The sequence below is a fragment of the Bombina bombina genome, chromosome 1 (assembly GCF_027579735.1).
Source record: "Bombina bombina isolate aBomBom1 chromosome 1, aBomBom1.pri, whole genome shotgun sequence".
Classification (NCBI taxonomy): Eukaryota; Metazoa; Chordata; class Amphibia; order Anura; family Bombinatoridae; genus Bombina; species Bombina bombina.
Window position 1 is genome coordinate 190,329,627 of NC_069499.1, and position 20,955 is coordinate 190,350,581.

A 20,955-nucleotide genomic window follows, 5' to 3' on the forward strand; every position below is an offset into this window, starting at 1 on the left:
TTATAGGATAGACTTTTTTCTGAACCAACTCCTTCTGAGGCGGATGCTGCTCAGAAGTCTATTGACAATGTTCAATATATGCCGCAAAATTCTCCTCAAGTGTCCCAAAAATGTTATCGCCCACACATGCTGTGCCCTGCGCTTCCTCTCAAACTCCACATGGAGTTACCTTGCAAGACATCACTTCACTAATGTCATCAGGCGTTATCTGATGCATTGTCTGCTTTTCCCATGCTGCAGGGAAAGCGCAAGAGGAAATTTATTCAATCAGTGAATAATGTTGCTGATACGGTAGTGGTTATTCAGAATGTTTCTTCCCTGAAGCCTGAAGAGGAAGATACTTCGGTGGTATCTGAGGGGGTAGTCTCAGACTCAGACAGTGTAATACCGTCTCTGATAGTAAAGTTGCTTCTTTCAGGTTTAAGCTTGCACATCTCCGTTTGTTACTTAAGGAGGTTTTAGCTACCCTGGACGACTGACACTACAGGTGTAATCAATCCTACAAGGTCCAGTAGACTATACAAATATTTTGAAACTATTTCCTGTACCAGATAGGGTTACAGAGATGTTTGCTAAGGAAGGGGAGAAACCGGGTTTCCTCTTTTCTCCATCTCCTATTTTTAATAAAAGATGTTTTCCTATAGCAGACTCTATCAAGGAGTCTTGGAAGAAGTTAGAGGGTTTACAATACCTGTGGTTTGTATTGCTACTGTCACCAGTGCGGCAGCGGCGGCGTACTGGTTTGAATGTGTTGTCTGATTCTATTCGGACAGACACCCCTCTCGCTGAAATCCAGGATAGGATAAAGGCACTGAAGTTAGCCAACTCCTTTAATACAGATGCTTCCCTTAAGATTATTAAGCTGGGAGCTAAGATTTCAGGATTTGCCATATTGTCCGCAGAGCGTTATGGTTAAAATCATGGTCTGCGGCTGTCTCATCTAAATCTAAACTTTTGAAAACAAAAAGGAAGTCAGAGTAATTTTCGTTCCTTTCGAAATTTCAAAAGGAAATCCTTGCTCTCCCTCTTCCAACCAGGAGCAGTCTAAGCCTTCCGGGAGACCCAATCAGTCTTGGAATAGGGGAAGCAATCCAAAGAAGCCTGCTGCTAAATCAAAGATAGCATGAAGGGCCTGCACCCTATCCGGACGGATCTTGGGGGGGGCAGGCTTCCTTCTTCGCTCAGGCTTGGGTTTGAGAGGTTCAAGATCCCAGTGCGGTAGACATTGTGTCCCAGGGATACAAACTAGAGTTCAAGACTTTTCCGCCCAGGAGCAGGTTTCTGCCTTCAAGATTATCTGCGGACCAGACAAAGAGAGAGGCGTTCTTACACTGTCTACAGAACCTCTCCGACCTGGGAGTGATAGTTCCTGGTCCACGGCAGGAACGAGATCTGGGATTCTAGTCCAATCTGTTCGGGGTTCCCAAGGAGGGGGGAACCTTAAGACCAATTTTAGATATCTAAATCTAAACAACTTTCTCAGAGTGACGTCCTTCACAATGGAAATTACCATTCCATTTTTCCTTTGGTCCAAGGGGTCAATTATGACCACGGTAGATTTGAAGGAGGCATATTTGCATGTTCCCATCCACAAGGAACTTCACAAATTTTTAAAGTTTTCTTTTCTAGACAAACTCTTCCAGTTCGTGGCTCTTTCTTCGACCTTGCCACAGCTCCCAGAATTTTCTCAATGGTTCTGGGATCCCTGCGGGGGTGCTCCGATTGCGGGGCATTGCAGTGGCACCTTCTCTGGACAACATTCTGGTTCAGGCACCTTCCTTTCTTCAAGCAAGATCACGCAAGGAAATGTGATTATTTGTCCTGCGGTTTCACGGATGGAAGGTGAATTTCGAAAAGAGTTCCTTATTTCCAGTTATAATAGTCTCCTCGTCTATGAAGTTGGACAGTAGCCAGGAAATCAAGGATTTTCGATTCTTGCCTAGCACATCAGTCCTCTCCTCGGCCATCAGGGGCTCAGTACATGGAGGTAATTGGGCTGATGGTTGAGGCAATGGACATCAACCCGTTCTCTCGTTTCCACCTCAGACCGCAACAGGTAGTGGAACGTAGAATATGCGGAGCTGTCTCCACGGTTTCAGACGGAGCAGGAGACAAGGGATTCTCTACTTCGGTCTTCTCTTCCAGGGAACCTGTTTTCGCAGTTCTTCCTGGGTGATAGTGTCAACAGATGCCAGCCTTTTGGGCTGGGGAGCAGTTTGGGGCTCTCTAAGAGCAGGGAACATGGACCCGGTCGGAGTCTGTTCTACCCATAAACTTTCTGGAATTGAGAGCAATTTTCAATCCTCTCCTAGCCTGGCATCAGTTAGCTTCGGCCTGGGTCATCAGGTTCTAGTAGGGCAATATAACCTCAATGGCTTACATCATCCTTCAGGAACTCTGAGTTTTCTTGGCCATGACAGAGGTAGCCAAGATTGTTCAGTGGGCGGAGACCCACAATTGCTATCTGTCAGCATCCCACATTCCTGAAGTGGACATCTGAGAGATGGTCCTCGTAAGTAGGCAGACCTTTCTTCCGGGGGAGGGGGAACTCCAGCCGGGTTTTTCCTGCCTGATTCTCAAATGGGGTCAGTTGCAATTGGATCTCATGGGCTTCTTGACAGAATGCCAAGTTTCCGAGGTACGGGTTGAGGTCAGGGAACCCTTAGGCTGTACTGATAGATGCTGTGGCGGTACCTTGGAATTTCAGTCTCGCTTACCTATTTCATCTGTTGGTATGCAGTCCTGGTGGGCATATCAGATCTTTCTCCTCGGAGACTTCCATTGTGGAAGGACCTTCTACTTCAAGGACCATTTTTTCTTCCAAATCTAAATTCTCTGAAGCTGACTACTTGAAGATGAACGCTTTATTTTAATCAAGTGTGGATTTTCGGAATCGGTCATTAAGACCATAATTCAGAGGTGTAAGTCTGTGACTAGAGAAATTTTTATCCATAGGATATGGCGTAAATATTTATACAGGTGTGAATCCAATGGCTACTCTTAAAAGCGAGTAGAGTTCGGATTCCTAGAATTACGTTTTTTCTCCAAGAATGTTGAGAGAAGGGATTATCGGGAATGTCTGGCAAACTTCTCAGACATACATTCGTTTGGTCAGGCCTGTGTTCAAATCAGTTACTCCTCTCCTTGGAGTCTTAATTTAGTTCTTAAGGTTATCAAGGGGCTCCGTTTGAGCCGCTGCATTCCTTAGATATTAAATTGTTATCTGGGAAAGTTTTGTTTCTTGTTGTTATTTCTTCTGCTCATAGAGTGTCAGAGCTCTCGGCTTTACAGTATGAGTCTCCTTACCTTACTTTTCATTGGATAAGGTGGGGTTACATACTAAATTAGGGATTTTCCCGAAAGTAGTTCAGACCGGAACATTAAATCAGGAGATTGTTCTTTCCTTGTGTCCTCATCCTTCTTTCAAGAGGAATGTTTCTACACATTCTGGACGTGAAAGCTACGGCTACTTCTGTTACTTGTGGCTGAAGAGTATCATTTGCTTGGTTTATGAAACTGCTGGACAGCAGCCTCCCGAGGGAGTAATGGCTTTGTCTGCGAGGGTTGTTCCCTCTTCCTGGGCATTCAAACTGAAGCTTTATGGAACAGATTTGCAAGCCTGCAACCTGGTCCTCTCTTCACACTTTTTCAAACTTCTATAAAATTGACTAACCTATTTTGTCAATATTTAGACTAATCTTTTCTTTGAATGCATCATTCTATCTAGCATTTATTTAGTGTTTAGCGTCCCTTTAAGGGTAGACAAAATGGTTAATGAATATGTATAGCATAGATACATCTAAATCTTCTCTTTGGCATTAAGTAATGGAATGTTATCAGAAGTGTTTTCCAATGATGTACTTATTCTGAGAAATGGTGCCAGACTTGATGCTTACACAAGCAAGTTTAGACCAGCAGCACACATATCACCTTATGTACAACGGCCCAGCCCCCATAAACACAGCAAGCAAGAATGCAGTTCTGAAAACATTAGTAGAAAAAAAATAAACAAAAAAGTATAAAGTATCTTTGTTAAAAAAAAATAAAAAAAAAAATGTAAGGGGCAGTCTAACGCACCTGCTGATGTGGGGTTTCATGCCAGCCTTTTGGTGAGGGGTACTAGAGTGAGCTAAGCACACAGACAAATCTTTCCATACAGCTTCTCAAAATTTGAAATATACCTCAAGCTTATACATTAAGTTGCAACAAGTGCAGGTCTGGAAGCAGAGATGCTTACTGGATTATATTGACAAGGAATGTGTAATTCAGCATGGGTTTACTAAAAGGGCGTGATCTGCAGCATTTAGCCCTTTTTGTCTCCAGATATATTCATACAAAGTACAAATCCAGATTTTTGTGTTGCACTTTTGTACAAATAATATCCAGCGCCAGAAGGAGCCCATACCACAGACTTCAGCCATTCCTAATATTGGCACATTGAAATTAGTCGGTTACCTTTCCCTTTATAAGCAATTGGAAAAATGCTCCAGTGAGGGGTCATATTCTTTATTTACTTGGAAAAATATTAGCCTGGAGCAGAGCTACAACAGCGCTACAGCAAACACTAACGTAGGATTAACAGAAGTACTGAACCCTTAAGGAAATTTATGCTAATTAAAAGTAGCAACGTCCTCAATATTTACATATAATCACTAAAAAAATAAAATGACTATGGCTGGCTTTACCTGCATTAAATGTTTGTTTTAAACTATGTTTTCAGTTTGGCTTATCTTGGTTTATTTTCATAAATAGAAAAATGTGATTGTATTTTTTTTCCTTTTTCTACGGCCAGGTTGACCTTGGAGCTCCTTCTATTCCTTTGAGGCTGCTCAGTGTGGTTACCAAGCGCCAACCTCTTGTTATCGCAAGTCTTGCAAGTTTTCTTTCCAAATGAGCAACCTTTCGCCTTCCGTTAACCATGAGGAAGAAAAACCAACTTCTTCCAAACACAGGCATCTTACCTTAATGGTGAACAAGCTCATCGGATCTTCTCTGGAAATATAGTAAAAACATGTTAGGTTTACTTTATCATGTCTTTAGGCAAGGCTACAAACCCATATTAACAAACATCTGAAACTCAAAAACAAATTTTATTTGGACAGCACTTCTGTCTTATAGAAGATCTAGAAGTCTTCATTGCTTTTCAGTTTGTATGACAATCAATTGATCCTTAAAAAATAATGGGTTTATTCTGTGCACTTATTCAAATGTATATTCCGTATGCTTCTTGAATACAAGGCTATTTTTTCCCATGAAAACCTGCGGATCACATGCAAATATGGTTTATAAAACAATCTCTTTGGAGCTCCTTATATTCAGGCTAAACATTTTTGTGATGCTACTTGCACAAATTCTATACAGGATTAATGCACGTAGAAAATTGAGTGCTATATACCTTTAGTTCAGGACCAGAGCACAGGTCTACAGTTATTATATTTACTTTGAAAATACATTTTTTAAATCTCTGTGCATTTTCCTCTCACATTCTAAACTTTCAGATTAATATTAACCCTTTAATGACCAGCAACATACCCTGTACGTCGCTGGTCTTTGAATTGGAATTGTGAATGATAGGTCGCTCTATTCAATGACAGTCGCTACTATGACCTGTAAAACCCTTAACGACCAGCGACGTACAGGGTATGTCGCGACCGTTAAGGGGTTAATACATACACTTGGAGATCTATAAACTTCATTAAAAGGGAGATAAAACCCAATTTTACTCTTTCATGATCCACATAGAGCACACAATTTTAAAAAACTGGCCAAATTACATTTACTTTATTCACTGGCTATCCTTTGTTAAAGGTGCAACAATGACTTGGAATATAGCTGAACACATCTGGAGAGCCAATGACAAGAAACATGTGATGCCACCAAGCAGCAGCTAGCTCCCAGTAGTGCATTACTGCTCCGGAGCCTACCTAGGGATATTGAAATGAAGGAGAGTGTAGACTTATACACTGTTAGCCTCTGTAGTAAAGTATCTGTTACTATGTTTTTACAGAAATTCCTTAAAGGGACACTGAACCCAATTTTTTTTCTTTCCTGATTCAGATAGAGCATGAAATTTTAAGCAACTTTCTAATTTACTCCTATTATCAAATTTTCTTAATTCTCTTGGTATCTTTATTTGAAATGCAAGAATGTAAGTTTAGATGCCGGACCATTTTTAGTGAACAACCTGGGTTGTCCTTGCTGATTGGTGGATAAATTCACCAATAAAAAAGTGCTGTCCAGAGTCCTGAACGAAAAAAAAGCTGATGCCTCCTTTTTCAAATAAAGAAAGCAAGAGAACAAAGAAAAAAATTATAATAGGAGTAAATTTGAAAGTTGCTTAAAAATTGCATGCTCTATCTGAATCACAAAAGAAAAAAATTGAGTTCAGTGTCCCACTTAATCTCCAGGCTCTTATTGGTGGTAACTCTTACTGGCCTTTCCCTTCATGTGAAATTAGACATAATAGCTTATATCAGTCATCAACAGAACACATCAAGCTAGCAGCATGCAGTCACCAGGATCCTGACCTGAGTAGCGTGTTCGGCTCAGCGATCCCCATTGTAGCAGTGGGAAGCAGATTACCTGAGCTGTCAAATATTCCATCCCAGGGAGAAGTCTACTCATCCTTAACTCTTCTCCAAACTCATCAAGGATTGGGACATCCCTTCAGTAAGTCTCACTGCCCGTTGTTTTTCAATCTCCAAGTGTATAGATCACTGTTAGCACATGAAGCAGATGTTTGTAGGCAATGGGGTTGTCACAAGGGTAAGTTCAAAACCCTTTCCCAACCAATACTTACAATGCATTATATATCTCCCCCCCATCATCAAAACGGACTTCTGCCAGTTCACAGAATGTACCCTCAGAATTGTGCTTAGGTGACACCACATGTGGGCATCAGTTGGCATTGTAGCAGTATGCTGACGGTATGTGCAATTTGGGTGTGGAGATGGGACCAATTGTGAATGATAAAAAAGGGTAAAATCCATTGCACACAGTATTAAAAAAGCCTTAGGAATTAAACACTATTTCTTTTTAAAGCACTTCATATATTTTTGATTTTAAAGACAAAACAATGGAATGTGTCCATAAATGAAAATCACTAACAATGTATTTGCTCTGTTCAGTCCAGACTGACACTTGTGGGAAATATCCTATCCGATAATTTAATGGCTATCCATATTCATAAGGGATACTTGATTTTTGTTTGCAAATCTGTTGAATTAAATAATAAGGTGTATAATCATAGCACTTGGCCTGCTGAATCTGTGCAACAATTAATACTACTGTACCTACACAACTTGCTATGTAGCAAACAGGGAAAAAAAACCTGCCTATTGTATGAAGCTAATTAAAATTCTTCTCCCAACAAAAATACAACAAAGAAAAACAGGAATCTATACTGAGGTATCTTATGACAATTGTATGAGTTTAGAAAACGATTTTGGAAGATCAGGATATTATTTCCTACTCGTCCCATGGGCTACATTATAAGTTTGCAGACAGATTAGGATCACATTTTGTGAATCTGTCCCTATTTCATTGCAAATTGTGGGCACATTTGTTTCTTATATTTAGCACTGCGCGAGTAAACGCTTGTGCAGCGCCACCCCTGCTCTAGCGCAACTAATTGCATGAGAGCTGGGCTTGTCAATCCCCCCGAGCCAAATGAGTCAAGGGTGATTTTCATCTGTCAACTGTGGACAGCTTGACAGACCAAAACTAAGTTTCTTCAAGTTTTAAAGCAAAATATGCAAAAGACAAGCGAGTGTGGGAAGGTGTAATGCAAATGTCTTAACTATTACAGGGAGGTAAAGTATACCCTGCACTTTGCTGTACATTCAATAGTAGCAGCAGGAACATATTGCAGTGCAATATGCAGGATTCTCTTAAGCAGATTATGAAGCACTAGATAAGTGAATCAAAAGAGAATGAAGGATAAAGTTTTCTGTACAGTGCAATAAAGGTTTATTTTTCTATAAATATATATATACACTTTTATATGTTTACAAAATATAAGTTATTTATAAATGCTTTTTCCTTGTCTAATCAAACTTTGTACTCTATACATGTAATAAAATACAAATCATGATGCAGTTATTGTTGGCGTTTTGTCATCATTTAATATATATGCATATTCTTAGGAGGCATTAATGGGGACCATATACAAGAAAAAGATAAAATCCATTTGATCAAAATCAAAGAATATACATTGCATTTTTATATTGCATTTACATAAAAGACAAATTCTGTGAACGTGTAACTAGCAAGAAAGTGTAAGGCCTGGTGTTGGAGCGGAGTTCTTGGCTTAAAAGTTCTGTGAATATAAAGGCAGTGGTGCTATTTAATTTATACATCAATTGGACCCAAATTAGGCATTTCATATTTTACACAAACATGACATGAGCTCTATTTGCCATGAGACATCAGTAAGTTATAAACTCTCTGAAGTAGCTCGTTTAATCCAAACAGGGCTGATTCTAACCAAAATAGGAACAAGAGCTGCTGGTTTACAAAAATAAGACGGGAAATGTCTGTCTGTAAAGCTCAGATAACACACATGTAAAATCCAGCATCCGGAGTAGAGTTTAATGGTCACACATTTCTACTTATGTCATATATGTGCCTGTCTCATTTATAAGCATGTGCCACCATTTTTTTAAAATAAACTATATTCTAGTGCTGTCATTTATTAATTAGATCTAAATCATACAGGTGACTGGTTAATACTTTGGCACCAAGCTTAAATATAATTGTTGTTTAATGGTGTACAAGTAAAATGTAAGTACTTAAAGTGAAGGTAAACTTTGATGAATGAAAGCCCGGTTTTTAAAAATAAGCAGGAGCACTTTCATTCATCAAAGTTTAGAAATCAGACGTTTTATTTAAAAACTTACCTTTCCTCTTTTCACAGCCGGAGCAGCTCCCTCACCGGGAGATCCTCTCTTCACACATCAGCAATGACTAATTCGGCTTCCTCCAATCACGGCTTTCCCCCCAGGGGCGTCATTGCCTGAGGCCATGCCGTGATTCGAAGGAAGCCGCATTAGTCATTGCTGATGTGTGAAGAGGGGATCACCGTGTGGGGGAAGCTGCTCCGGGTGTGAAAAGAACAAAGGTAAGTTTTTAAACAAAGCGGCTGCTTTCTAAATTTTGATGAATAAAAGTGTCCCTGTTTTTAATAGTATTTTTAAATACCTGGCTTTCATTCATCAAAGTTTACCTTCACTCTATGTATATGTAGTACTGATCATACTGGTACACAAAGGCAGCGGGGTATGAAGTGTTAACGATCTATGTATCAGATCTGCGCCTGCATGAAGTGAAATTAGACACATTGCTTCCAGTACAGAGAATATTCAGAAGCAGCAAAACAACTCAAGTTCCTTATTGCTTGATAAAAAAGCCTGGGTTGGCCTATTACTGAACTAATTTTGGATGTGCGCACACTAATACTGTAAAGAACGTTTGGGATACATTTACAATAAAATACTTTTTTGTTTAATACAAAATTATGCAGCACAAGCTCTTTTACAATTTGCAAACTTAGACAGACAAAAAACTATAAGCCACAGAAAAAAATATTTTATCTTACAAGTAGAGTTGTGAGTTTAAAAAAAACATCAGATTCATCATTTATAAAAAATAAATTCACTAAATAAAAAAGTGCTGGTAAACGGTGCTCTTTCACGATTCTCTCAAGGCTTGTGGTTAAATTGATAGGAATTGAGGATTTGTTTCTGAGTAAACCCTTTTTTTTGGTGGGAAGATTCTACCAATCCGTGGAGTATTAAACGAAGCAACACTACTTACCATGGTATAGCACAGATATAAACTCATTTCTAATGCATTACTGTCCTCGTTTATATTTAAGAAAGCAGCTTTGATTGATGTAAAAGAAGATTCCAAGGAAAAACAGTTACACAAGTGAAGGGATTTCCTCTCAATATTTGTACATCACAGTTTAAAGCAAAAGCAGCCCCAGCTTTAAAGTGGAGCAGAAATAGCAGCAAACAAATTGACTGAAGAGACAGTTCAGAGTTCTAGTTACTAATTGTTCACGAGAGCTGTACCGCTAGACTGCGTCACCAATATGGATGGTGTCTCTTTCAATTTGTCCATTTCCTGGTCAAATCTGAGGGCTTTGGATATAGATTCCAGATCTTTGAACAAGACCTGCAAAATAAGGACAACATTAAGAGCTATAATCTGAGATTCACATATTTAGGCTCCCTATCACATAAGCCATATCTGATAACTGATATATATTCACCTGCACAAGCTATAAATCCAGGTCTTTGTAGATCCCTGGGTATTTGCACAGGTAGAGTGCTGCCCTGTACTATTTTTTTAAAAGTGTAACCGATTAGCATTTTTTATAAATTCAAATCTAACTAGAGCTGGTGCAAGAGTTACAGGTTACATAGTATTTTTCAAATGCTCCTGAAAACACATACAGTAGTATTTAGAAAAACATGCAGAAGTCAACAATACGTCCCCTAGGTGTAACTAATTAAAAGCCAAGGGGTGTGGAGCAAAAAGTCATATTTTAAAACACCTGTGTTTCTTTCCTATGGCATGGAGAGTCCACAACGTCATTCCAATTACTAGTGGGATATTCAACTCCTGGCCAGCAGGAGGCGGCAAAAAGCACTGCAGCAAAGCTGTTAAAGGGCCATAATACGAACACTTGAAAGTGATGCAGCATAGCTGTAAAAAGCCGACTAGAAAATATCACCTGAACATCTCTATGTAAAAAAGAAAGATATTTTACCTCAAATGTTGCTCAGTAGCCACATCCCATTGTAAAGGACTTCTAAGCAACAAATCAGTATGTCTGTCCTGGGACAGCTGAAGGGATGAGCCTCGTGCACTCATGTTATTTCCCTATTCAGTTTAAGGAAGTTTACAATGAAATCTCATGAGAGTTAAGTCAAATCTCATGAAATCACAGTAAAAGAGTTCATGACCTCAGCACTGCTGATGCTGATTGGCTGCTGTTCATTTCTTCATATTTTTTTTTTTTACCTGCAGCTGGGAGCAGCTGAGTATAACTTTTTACACAGAACTTACTCTGCTGAGCTGAGGAGATTGTAAGGTAAAATATCTTCCTTTTTTACATAGAGATGCTCAGGTGATATTTTCCTGTCAGCTTTTTACAGTTATACTGCATCAGTTTCAAGTGACTTAGCATATGAGTATTAGGTCCCTTTAAGTTTAACTTCCCTTACTCATAATGTCAAATCATTCTCTTTGCCTCTGTGAATAGAGGCTATGCGAAATTGGTGTCTGAAGATATTTAATCCTTTTATGAGTACTTTTCCCTGCAAGCAAGCTAGCTGTGTCAACGTAAATCTCTTTAGTAAGAGTAGTGGTGGCTTTTAGCAGTTAGAAGGCGGTGAGGTAGTCTTTGCTTTACTTCTAACACCTTTGCTACCCCTTTGGAGAAAGTCAGGGTTGGTTACTCTGTTCTTTCTTTTCCTACAGGTCCCTGACAGGGAGTGGAGTGCCTGTAACACCTAAGGAGCCGTTATCTGCCCTACAGCTGGTTCCACAGATAAGTGCCTTTGCCTTCTAGGTATTGAAGGACAGCTCTTAAGAGGTTAATCCTCAGGTGGATTTTTTTTTTTTGGAGACATAGTTATCCTTTTGGTTAAGGGTACATTTATGGGCAGCGTTACTGGCACTTTATATGGGAATGATTGAGAGACTGAAGGGGTTAATGAAGAGCTATGCTGGGGATTTTCCTATTTTTACTTGGCTGAAGGGTTGTTTAGTGTTTTTTTTTTTATACTTTCCCCTCATGTATGGAGCCCGGATACGGGTTAACATAGATTTGGTGTTTTACCTTCACTTTAGGCCGTTAAACTCTCACGCTAGTAAACTGCAGATTTGTGGTAAAGCCCGCTCACGTGACTCCCCGCTCTTCTGGGTTGTACAGAGCGGAGTTTAGTGAGTTTTGGTGGGTCGGCTTTGCACCTTATTCTTCAAAGATCGGATCGTCTTCTAAAAGGAGAGGAACTCTGTAGGAGAGTCTCGCTTCCTCTTACTAGTGGGGTTTTCAATCCTGTCAGGGTAGGAGCCTCTTTTTGACAAAATTATAATTAATTTCTAGTTTCTAAAGTTCGTTTTTTTGTATGTACATTAACGTTCTGTGGGAACAGTTTTATTGAAAAAGAAAATTTATGCTTACCTGATAAATTGGTTTCTTTTTAGATACGATGAGTCCACGGATTTCATCCTTACTTGTGGGATTACGCCTCCTGGTCAGTAGGAGGAGGCAAAGAGCACCACAGCAGAGCTGTATATATAGCTCTTCCCTTCCACTCCAGTCATTCGACCGAAGTTAGGAAGAGAAAGGAAAAGCCAAGGTGCAGAGGTGTCTGAAGTTTAACAAAAATTAACAACCTATCTTATTAGAACAGGGCGGGCCGTGGACTCATAGTATCTAAAAAGAAACAAAATTTATCAGGTAAGCATACATTTTCTTTTTAAAGATACGATGAGTCCACGGATTTCATCCTTACTTGTGGAGTACAATACCAAAGCTATAGTACACGGATGAAAAGAGAGGGACAAGACAGGGAACCTAAACGGAAGGCACCACTGCTTGAAGAACCTTCCTCCCAAAAACAGCCTCAGCCGAGGCAAAAGTAACAAAATTTGTAAAATTTAGAAAAAGTATGAAGAGAAGACCAAGTTGCAGCCTTGCAAATCTGTTCAACAGAAGCATAATTTTCTCCAACATAGGTGTGTCCGGTCCACGGCGTCATCCTTACTTGTGGGATATTCTCCTCCCCAACAGGAAATGGCAAAGAGCCCAGCAAAGCTGGTCACATGATCCCTCCTAGGCTCCGCCTACCCCAGTCATTCTCTTTGCCGTTGTACAATGCGTCTTCCAAGAACAAGCTACTTAACATTCCTTTCAAGGGGAAAACGCTGTTTGGCCCTGACTTGAAAGAGATTATCTCTGATATCACTGGGGGTAAGGGCCACGCCCTTCCTCAGGATCGGCCTTTCAAGGCAAAAAATAAACCTAATTTTCGTCCCTTTCGTAGAAACGGACCAGCCCGAGGTGCTACGTCCTCTAAGCAAGAGGGTAATACTTCTCAAGCCAAGCCAGCTTGGAGACCAATGCAAGGCTGGAACAAGGGAAAGCAGGCCAAGAAACCTGCCACTGCTACCAAGACTGCATGAAATGTTGGCCCCCGATCCGGGACCGGATCTGGTGGGGGGCAGACTCTCTCTCTTCGCTCAGGCTTGGGCAAGAGATGTTCTGGATCCTTGGGCGCTAGAAATAGTCTCCCAAGGTTATCTTCTGGAATTCAAGGGACTTCCCCCAAGGGGGAGGTTCCACAGGTCTCAGTTGTCTTCAGACCACATAAAAAGACAGGCATTCTTACATTGTGTAGAAGACCTGTTAAAAATGGGAGTGATTCATCCTGTTCCATTAAGAGAACAAGGGATGGGGTTCTACTCCAATCTGTTCATAGTTCCCAAAAAAGAGGGAACGTTCAGACCAATCTTAGATCTCAAGATCTTAAACAAGTTTCTCAAGGTTCCATCGTTCAAGATGGAAACCATTCGAACTATTATTCCTTCCATCCAGGAAGGTCAATTCATGACCACGGTGGATTTAAAGGATGCGTATCTACATATTCCTATCCACAAGGAACATCATCGGTTCCTAAGGTTCGCATTCCTGGACAAGCATTACCAGTTCGTGGCGCTTCCTTTCGGATTAGCCACTGCTCCAAGGATTTTCACAAAGGTACTAGGGTCCCTTCTAGCTGTGCTGAGACCAAGGGGCATTGCTGTAGTACCTTACTTGGACGACATTCTGATTCAAGCGTCGTCCCTTCCTCAAGCAAAGGCTCACACGGACATCGTCCTGGCCTTTCTCAGATCTCACGGATGGAAAGTGAACGTGGAAAAGAGTTCTCTATCTCCGTCAACAAGGGTTCCCTTCTTGGGAACAATAATAGACTCCTTAGAAATGAGGATATTTCTGACAGAGGCCAGAAAATCAAAGCTTCTAGACTCTTGTCGGATACTTCATTCCGTTCCTCTTCCTTCCATAGCTCAGTGCATGGAAGTGATCGGGTTGATGGTAGCGGCTATGGACATAGTTCCTTTTGCGCGCATTCATCTAAGACCATTACAACTGTGCATGCTCAGTCAGTGGAATGGGGATTATACAGACTTGTCTCCGAAGATACAAGTAAATCAGAGGACCAGAGACTCACTCCGTTGGTGGCTGTCCCTGGACAACCTGTCACAAGGGATGACATTCCGCAGACCAGAGTGGGTCATTGTCACGACCGACGCCAGTCTGATGGGCTGGGGCGCGGTCTGGGGATCCCTGAAAGCTCAGGGTCTTTGGTCTCGGGAAGAATCTCTTCTACCGATAAATATTCTGGAACTGAGAGCGATATTCAATGCTCTCAAGGCTTGGCCTCAGCTAGCGAGGGCCAAGTTCATACGGTTTCAATCAGACAACATGACAACTGTTGCGTACATCAACCATCAGGGGGGAACAAGGAGTTCCCTAGCGATGGAAGAAGTGACCAAAATCATTCTATGGGCGGAGTCTCACTCCTGCCACCTGTCCGCTATCCACATCCCAGGAGTGGAAAATTGGGAAGCGGATTTTCTGAGTCGTCAGACATTGCATCCGGGGGAGTGGGAACTCCATCCGGAAATCTTTGCCCAAGTCACTCAGCTGTGGGGCATTCCAGACATGGATCTGATGGCCTCTCGTCAGAACTTCAAAGTTCCTTGCTACGGGTCCAGATCCAGGGATCCCAAGGCGGCTCTAGTGGATGCACTAGTAGCACCTTGGACCTTCAAACTAGCTTATGTGTTCCCGCCGTTCCCTCTCATCCCCAGGCTGGTAGCCAGGATCAATCAGGAGAGGGCGTCGGTGATCTTGATAGCTCCTGCGTGGCCACGCAGGACTTGGTATGCAGATCTGGTGAATATGTCATCGGCTCCACCTTGGAAGCTACCTTTGAGACGAGACCTTCTTGTTCAGGGTCCGTTCGAACATCCGAACCTGGTTTCACTCCAGCTGACTGCTTGGAGGTTGAACGCTTGATCTTATCGAAGCGAGGGTTCTCAGATTCTGTTATCGATACTCTTGTTCAGGCCAGAAAGCCTGTAACTAGAAAGATTTACCACAAAATTTGGAAAAAATATATCTGTTGGTGTGAATCTAAAGGATTCCCTTGGGACAAGGTTAAGATTCCTAAGATTCTATCCTTCCTTCAAGAAGGATTGGAAAAAGGATTATCTGCAAGTTCCCTGAAGGGACAGATTTCTGCCTTGTCTGTGTTACTTCACAAAAAGCTGGCAGCTGTGCCAGATGTTCAAGCCTTTGTTCAGGCTCTGGTTAGAATTAAGCCTGTTTACAAACCTTTGACTCCTCCTTGGAGTCTCAATTTAGTTCTTTCAGTTCTTCAGGGGGTTCCGTTTGAACCCTTACATTCCGTTGATATTAAGTTATTATCTTGGAAAGTTTTGTTTTTGGTTGCAATCTCTTCTGCTAGAAGAGTTTCAGAATTATCTGCTCTGCAGTGTTCTCCTCCTTATCTGGTGTTCCATGCAGATAAGGTGGTTTTACGTACTAAACCTGGTTTTCTTCCAAAAGTTGTTTCTAACAAAAACATTAACCAGGAGATTATCGTACCTTCTCTGTGTCCGAAACCAGTTTCAAAGAAGGAACGTTTGTTGCACAATTTGGATGTTGTTCGCGCTCTAAAATTCTATTTAGATGCTACAAAGGATTTTAGACAAACATCTTCCTTGTTTGTTGTTTATTCTGGTAAAAGGAGAGGTCAAAAAGCAACTTCTACCTCTCTCTCTTTTTGGATTAAAAGCATCATCAGATTGGCTTACGAGACTGCCGGACGGCAGCCTCCCGAAAGAATCACAGCTCATTCCACTAGGGCTGTGGCTTCCACATGGGCCTTCAAGAACGAGGCTTCTGTTGATCAGATATGTAGGGCAGCGACTTGGTCTTCACTGCACACTTTTACCAAATTTTACAAGTTTGATACTTTTGCTTCTTCTGAGGCTATTTTTGGGAGAAAGGTTTTGCAAGCCGTGGTGCCTTCCATTTAGGTGACCTGATTTGCTCCCTCCCTTCATCCGTGTCCTAAAGCTTTGGTATTGGTTCCCACAAGTAAGGATGACGCCGTGGACCGGACACACCTATGTTGGAGAAAACAGAATTTATGTTTACCTGATAAATTACTTTCTCCAACGGTGTGTCCGGTCCACGGCCCGCCCTGGTTTTTTTAATCAGGTCTGATAATTTATTTTCTTTAACTACAGTCACCACGGTACCATATGGTTTCTCCTATGCAAATATTCCTCCTTAACGTCGGTCGAATGACTGGGGTAGGCGGAGCCTAGGAGGGATCATGTGACCAGCTTTGCTGGGCTCTTTGCCATTTCCTGTTGGGGAGGAGAATATCCCACAAGTAAGGATGACGCCGTGGACCGGACACACCGTTGGAGAAAGTAATTTATCAGGTAAACATAAATTCTGTTTTTGAATGCCTACGAGGAAGCAACAGTCCTACTGGAATGAGCCGTAATTCATTCAGGAGGCTGCTGTCCAGCAGACTCATATGCAAAACGGATGATACTCTTCAGCCAAAAAGAAAGAGAGGTAGCCGTAGCTTTCTGACCCCTACGTTTCCCTGAAAAAATAAAAAACAAAAGAAAACGATTGTTGAAAATCCTTAGTCGCTTATAAGTATAACTTTAAAGCACAAATTACATCTAATTTGTGTAACAGACGTTCCTTCTGAGGAGGAGGATTAGAATACAAGGAACGACAATCTCCTGATTAATATTCTTATTTAAAACAACCTTAGGAAGAAACCCAGGTTTAGTACGTAACACCACCTTATCCGAATAAAAAATAAGGTAAGGAGAATTATATTGCAATTCCGAAAGCTTAGATACTCTTCGAGCAGAAAAAATAGCAACCAGAAATAAAACTTTCCAAGATAATAACTTAATATCTATGGAATGCATAGGTTCAAACGGAACCCCTTGAAGAACTTTAAGAAATAAATTCAAACTCCAAGGAGGAGCAATTGGTCTAAACACAGGTCTGATTCTAGTCAGAGCCTGACAAAAAGATTGCACATCTGGAACATCTGCCAAACGCTTATGTAACAAAATAGATATTTGTCCCTTTAAGGAACTTGCTGATAACCCTTTCTCCAATCCTTCTTGGAGAAAAGACAAAATCCTGGGAATCCTAACCCTACTCCATGAGTAGCCCTTGGATTCACACCAATAAGATATTTACGCCATATCTTATGGTAAATTTTCCTAGTAACAGGCTGACGTGCCTGAAGTAAAGTATCTATGACCGAATCAGAAAAACCTCGCTTGGAAAAATTAAGCAATCAATCTTCAAGCAGTCAGCTGTAGAAAACTAGATTCGGATGATGGAAGGGACCCTGAATAAGAAGGTCCTTCCTCAATGGAAGTTTCCCAGATGGCAGAAATGACATGTTCACCTAGTCGGTATACCAAAACCTGCGAGGCCACGCAGGAGCAATGAGGATCACTGACGCCCTCTCCTGTTTGACTCGAGCAATAACCCGGGGAAGGAGCGCAAACAGGGGGAATACATATGCTAGGCTGAAGGACCAAGGAACTGCCAAGGCATCTATCAGCTCGGCCTAGGGGTCCCTAGACCTGGACCCGTATCTCGGAAGCTTGGCATTCTGACAAGACGCCATAAGGTCGAACTAGAATCTTCACTAACGCCTTACTTTGCCATCTCCTATATTACTAACACAGGCAAAGAGAATGACTAGAGTGGGAGGGAAGGGAGGAGCTATATATACAGCTCTGCTGTGGTGCTCTTTGCCTCCTCCTGCTGACCAGGAGGCGTAATCCCACAAGTAAGGATGAAATCCGTGGACTCATCGTATCTTTAAAAAGAAAATAATTTATTTAATTTCTAATTTAGTGGGTCTGATTTCTGTAGCCATGGACACAGAACAGGATCCGTCAATTTCAATGGATAACCTTTATCTGCGATGCCAACATGCAGGTAAATAGACTGGGAGCTAAAATGTCTAGCTTCACTGTCCTAGCTTGCAGACCTCTGTGGTTACAATCTTGGTCGGCTGATGTATCCTAAAAGGCCAAGCTTTTGGCTTTACCTTATGAGGATAAAACCCTATTTGGTCCTGGTCTGGCAGAAATCATTTCAGAGATTTTAAGTAGAAAGGGATCTTTCCTACCTCAGGACAAGAAGAAAAGACTTAAGGGTCTAGAGACTTCTAATTTCCGTTCCTTTCACAACTTTAAAGGACAGAAGTCTTCCTCCTCTTCTTCCAAACCAGATCAATCCAGGTCCTCTTGGAAGTCCAGCCAGCCTTGGAATAAGGGAAAGCAAAACAAGAAACCTTCCACTGATTCTAAATCAGCATGAAGAGTCTGCTCCCGATCCAATTTTGGATCAAATGGGGGGCAGGCTCTCTCTTTTTCAACAAGCTTGGATACGCAATGTCCCAGATGTGTGGACTGTGGACAAAGTATCCCAGGGTTACAAAAAACATAATTTATGTAAGAACTTACCTGATAAATTCATTTCTTTCATATTAGCAAGAGTCCATGAGCTAGTGACGTATGGGATATACATTCCTACCAGGAGGGGCAAAGTTTCCCAAACCTCAAAATGCCTATAAATACACCCCTCACCACACCCACAATTCAGTTTAACGAATAGCCAAGAAGTGGGGTGATAAGAAAAAAGTGCGAAAGCATATAAAATAAGGAATTGGAATAATTGTGCTTTATACAAAATCATAACCACCACAAAAAAAGGGCGGGCCTCATGGACTCTTGCTAATATGAAAGAAATGAATTTATCAGGTAAGTTCTTACATAAATTATGTTTTCTTTCATGTAATTAGCAAGAGTCCATGAGCTAGTGACGTATGGGAAAATGACTACCCAAGATGTGGATCTTTCCACACAAGAGTCACTAGAGAGGGAGGGATAAAATAAAGACAGCCAATTCCTGCTGAAAATAATCCACACCCAAAATAAAGTTTAACGAAAAACATAAGCAGAAGATTCAAACTGAAACCGCTGCCTGAAGTACTTTTCTACCAAAAACTGCTTCAGAAGAAGAAAATACATCAAAATGGTAGAATTTAGTAAAAGTATGCAAAGAGGACCAAGTTGCTGCTTTGCAGATCTGGTCAACCGAAGCTTCATTCCTAAACGCCCAGGAAGTAGAAACTGAGAAACTGACCTAGTAGAATGAGCCGTAATTCTCTGAGGCGGAGTTTTACCCGACTCAACATAGGCAAGATGAATTAAAGATTTCAACCAAGATGCCAAAGAAATGGCAGAAGCTTTCTGGCCTTTTCTAGAACCGGAAAAGATAACAAATAGACTAGAAGTCTTACGGAAAGATTTCGTAGCTTCAACATAATATTTCAAAGCTCTAACAACATCCAAAGAATGCAACGATTTCTCCTTAGAATTCTTAGGATTAGGACATAATGAAGGAACCACAATTTCCCTACTAATGTTGTTGGAATTCACAACTTTAGGTAAAAATTCAAAAGAAGTTCGCAACACCGCCTTATCCTGATGAAAAATCAGAAAAGGAGACTCACAAGAAAGAGCAGATAATTCAGAAACTCTTCTGGCAGAAGAGATGGCCAAAAGGAACAAAACTTTCCAAGAAAGTAATTTAATGTCCAATGAATGCATAGGTTCAAACGGAGAAGCTTGAAGAGCTCCCAGAACCAAATTCAAACTCCAAGGAGGAGAAATTGACTTAATGACAGGTTTTATACGTACCAAAGCTTGTACAAAACAATGAATATCAGGAAGAATAGCAATCTTTCTATGAAAAAGAACTGAAAGAGCAGAGATTTGTCCTTTCAAAGAACTTGCGGACAAACCCTTATCTAAACCATCCTGAAGAAACTGTAAAATTCTCGGTATTCTAAAAGAATGCCAAGAAAAATGATGAGAAAGACACCAAGAAATATAAGTCTTCCAGACTCTATAATATATCTCTCGAGATACAGATTTACGAGCCTGTAACATAGTATAAATGACAGAGTCAGAGAAACCTCTTTGACCAAGAATCAAGCGTTCAATCTCCATACCTTTAAATTTAAGGATTTCAGATCCTGATGGAAAAAGGGACCTTGTGACAGAAGGTCTGGTCTTAACGGAAGAGTCCACAGTTGGCAAGAGGCCATCCGGACAAGATCCGCATACCAAAACCTGTGAGGCCATGCCGGAGCTACCAGCAGAACAAACGAGCATTCCTTCAGAATCTTGGAGATTACTCTTGGAAGAAGAACTAGAGGCGGAAAGATATAGGCAGGATGATACTTCCAAGGAAGTGATAATGCATCCACTGCCTCCGCCTGAGGATCCCAGGATCTGGACAGATACCTGGGAAGTTTCTTGTTTAGATGGGACGCCATCAGATCTATTTCTGGAAGTTCCCACATTTGAACAATCTGAAGAAATACCTCTGGGTGAAGAGACCATTCGCCCGGATGCAACGTTTGGCGACTGAGATAATCCGCTTCCCAATTGTCTATACCTGGGATATGAACCGCAGAGATTAGACAGGAGCTGGATTCCGCCCAAACCAAAATTCGAGATACTTCTTTCATAGCCAGAGGACTGTGAGTCCCTCCTTGATGATTGATGTATGCCACAGTTGTGACATTGTCTGTCTGAAAACAAATGAACGATTCTCTCTTCAGAAGAGGCCAAAACTGAAGAGCTCTGAAAATTGCACGGAGTTCCAAAATATTGATCGGTAATCTCACCTCCTGAGATTCCCAAACTCCTTGTGCTGTCAGAGATCCCCACACAGCTCCCCAACCCGTGAGACTTGCATCTGTTGAAATTACAGTCCAGGTCGGAAGCACAAAAGAA

At 41.2% G+C, this 20,955-nt stretch overlaps 2 protein-coding genes across 3 annotated transcripts in view; one reads left to right on the forward strand and one right to left on the reverse strand.

Annotated features, from left to right (window-relative positions):
• STARD9 (StAR related lipid transfer domain containing 9) overlaps window positions 1-8,100 on the forward strand; it is a 511,030-nt gene extending 502,930 nt beyond the window's left edge. For both annotated transcript variants that reach the window (XM_053697793.1, XM_053697794.1), the window contains exon 33: window positions 4,793-8,100. In XM_053697793.1, the coding sequence (XP_053553768.1) occupies window positions 4,793-4,894 (102 nt within the window). In that variant the 3' untranslated portion in view covers window positions 4,895-8,100. The remainder of the gene's footprint in view (window positions 1-4,792) is intronic.
• Window positions 8,101-9,478: 1,378 nt separating this feature from the next.
• CDAN1 (codanin 1) overlaps window positions 9,479-20,955 on the reverse strand; it is a 380,174-nt gene continuing 368,697 nt past the window's right edge. Inside the window, exon 27 of the mRNA XM_053711416.1 lies at window positions 9,479-10,176. Within this exon, the coding sequence (XP_053567391.1) occupies window positions 10,051-10,176 (126 nt within the window). The 3' untranslated portion in view covers window positions 9,479-10,050. The remainder of the gene's footprint in view (window positions 10,177-20,955) is intronic.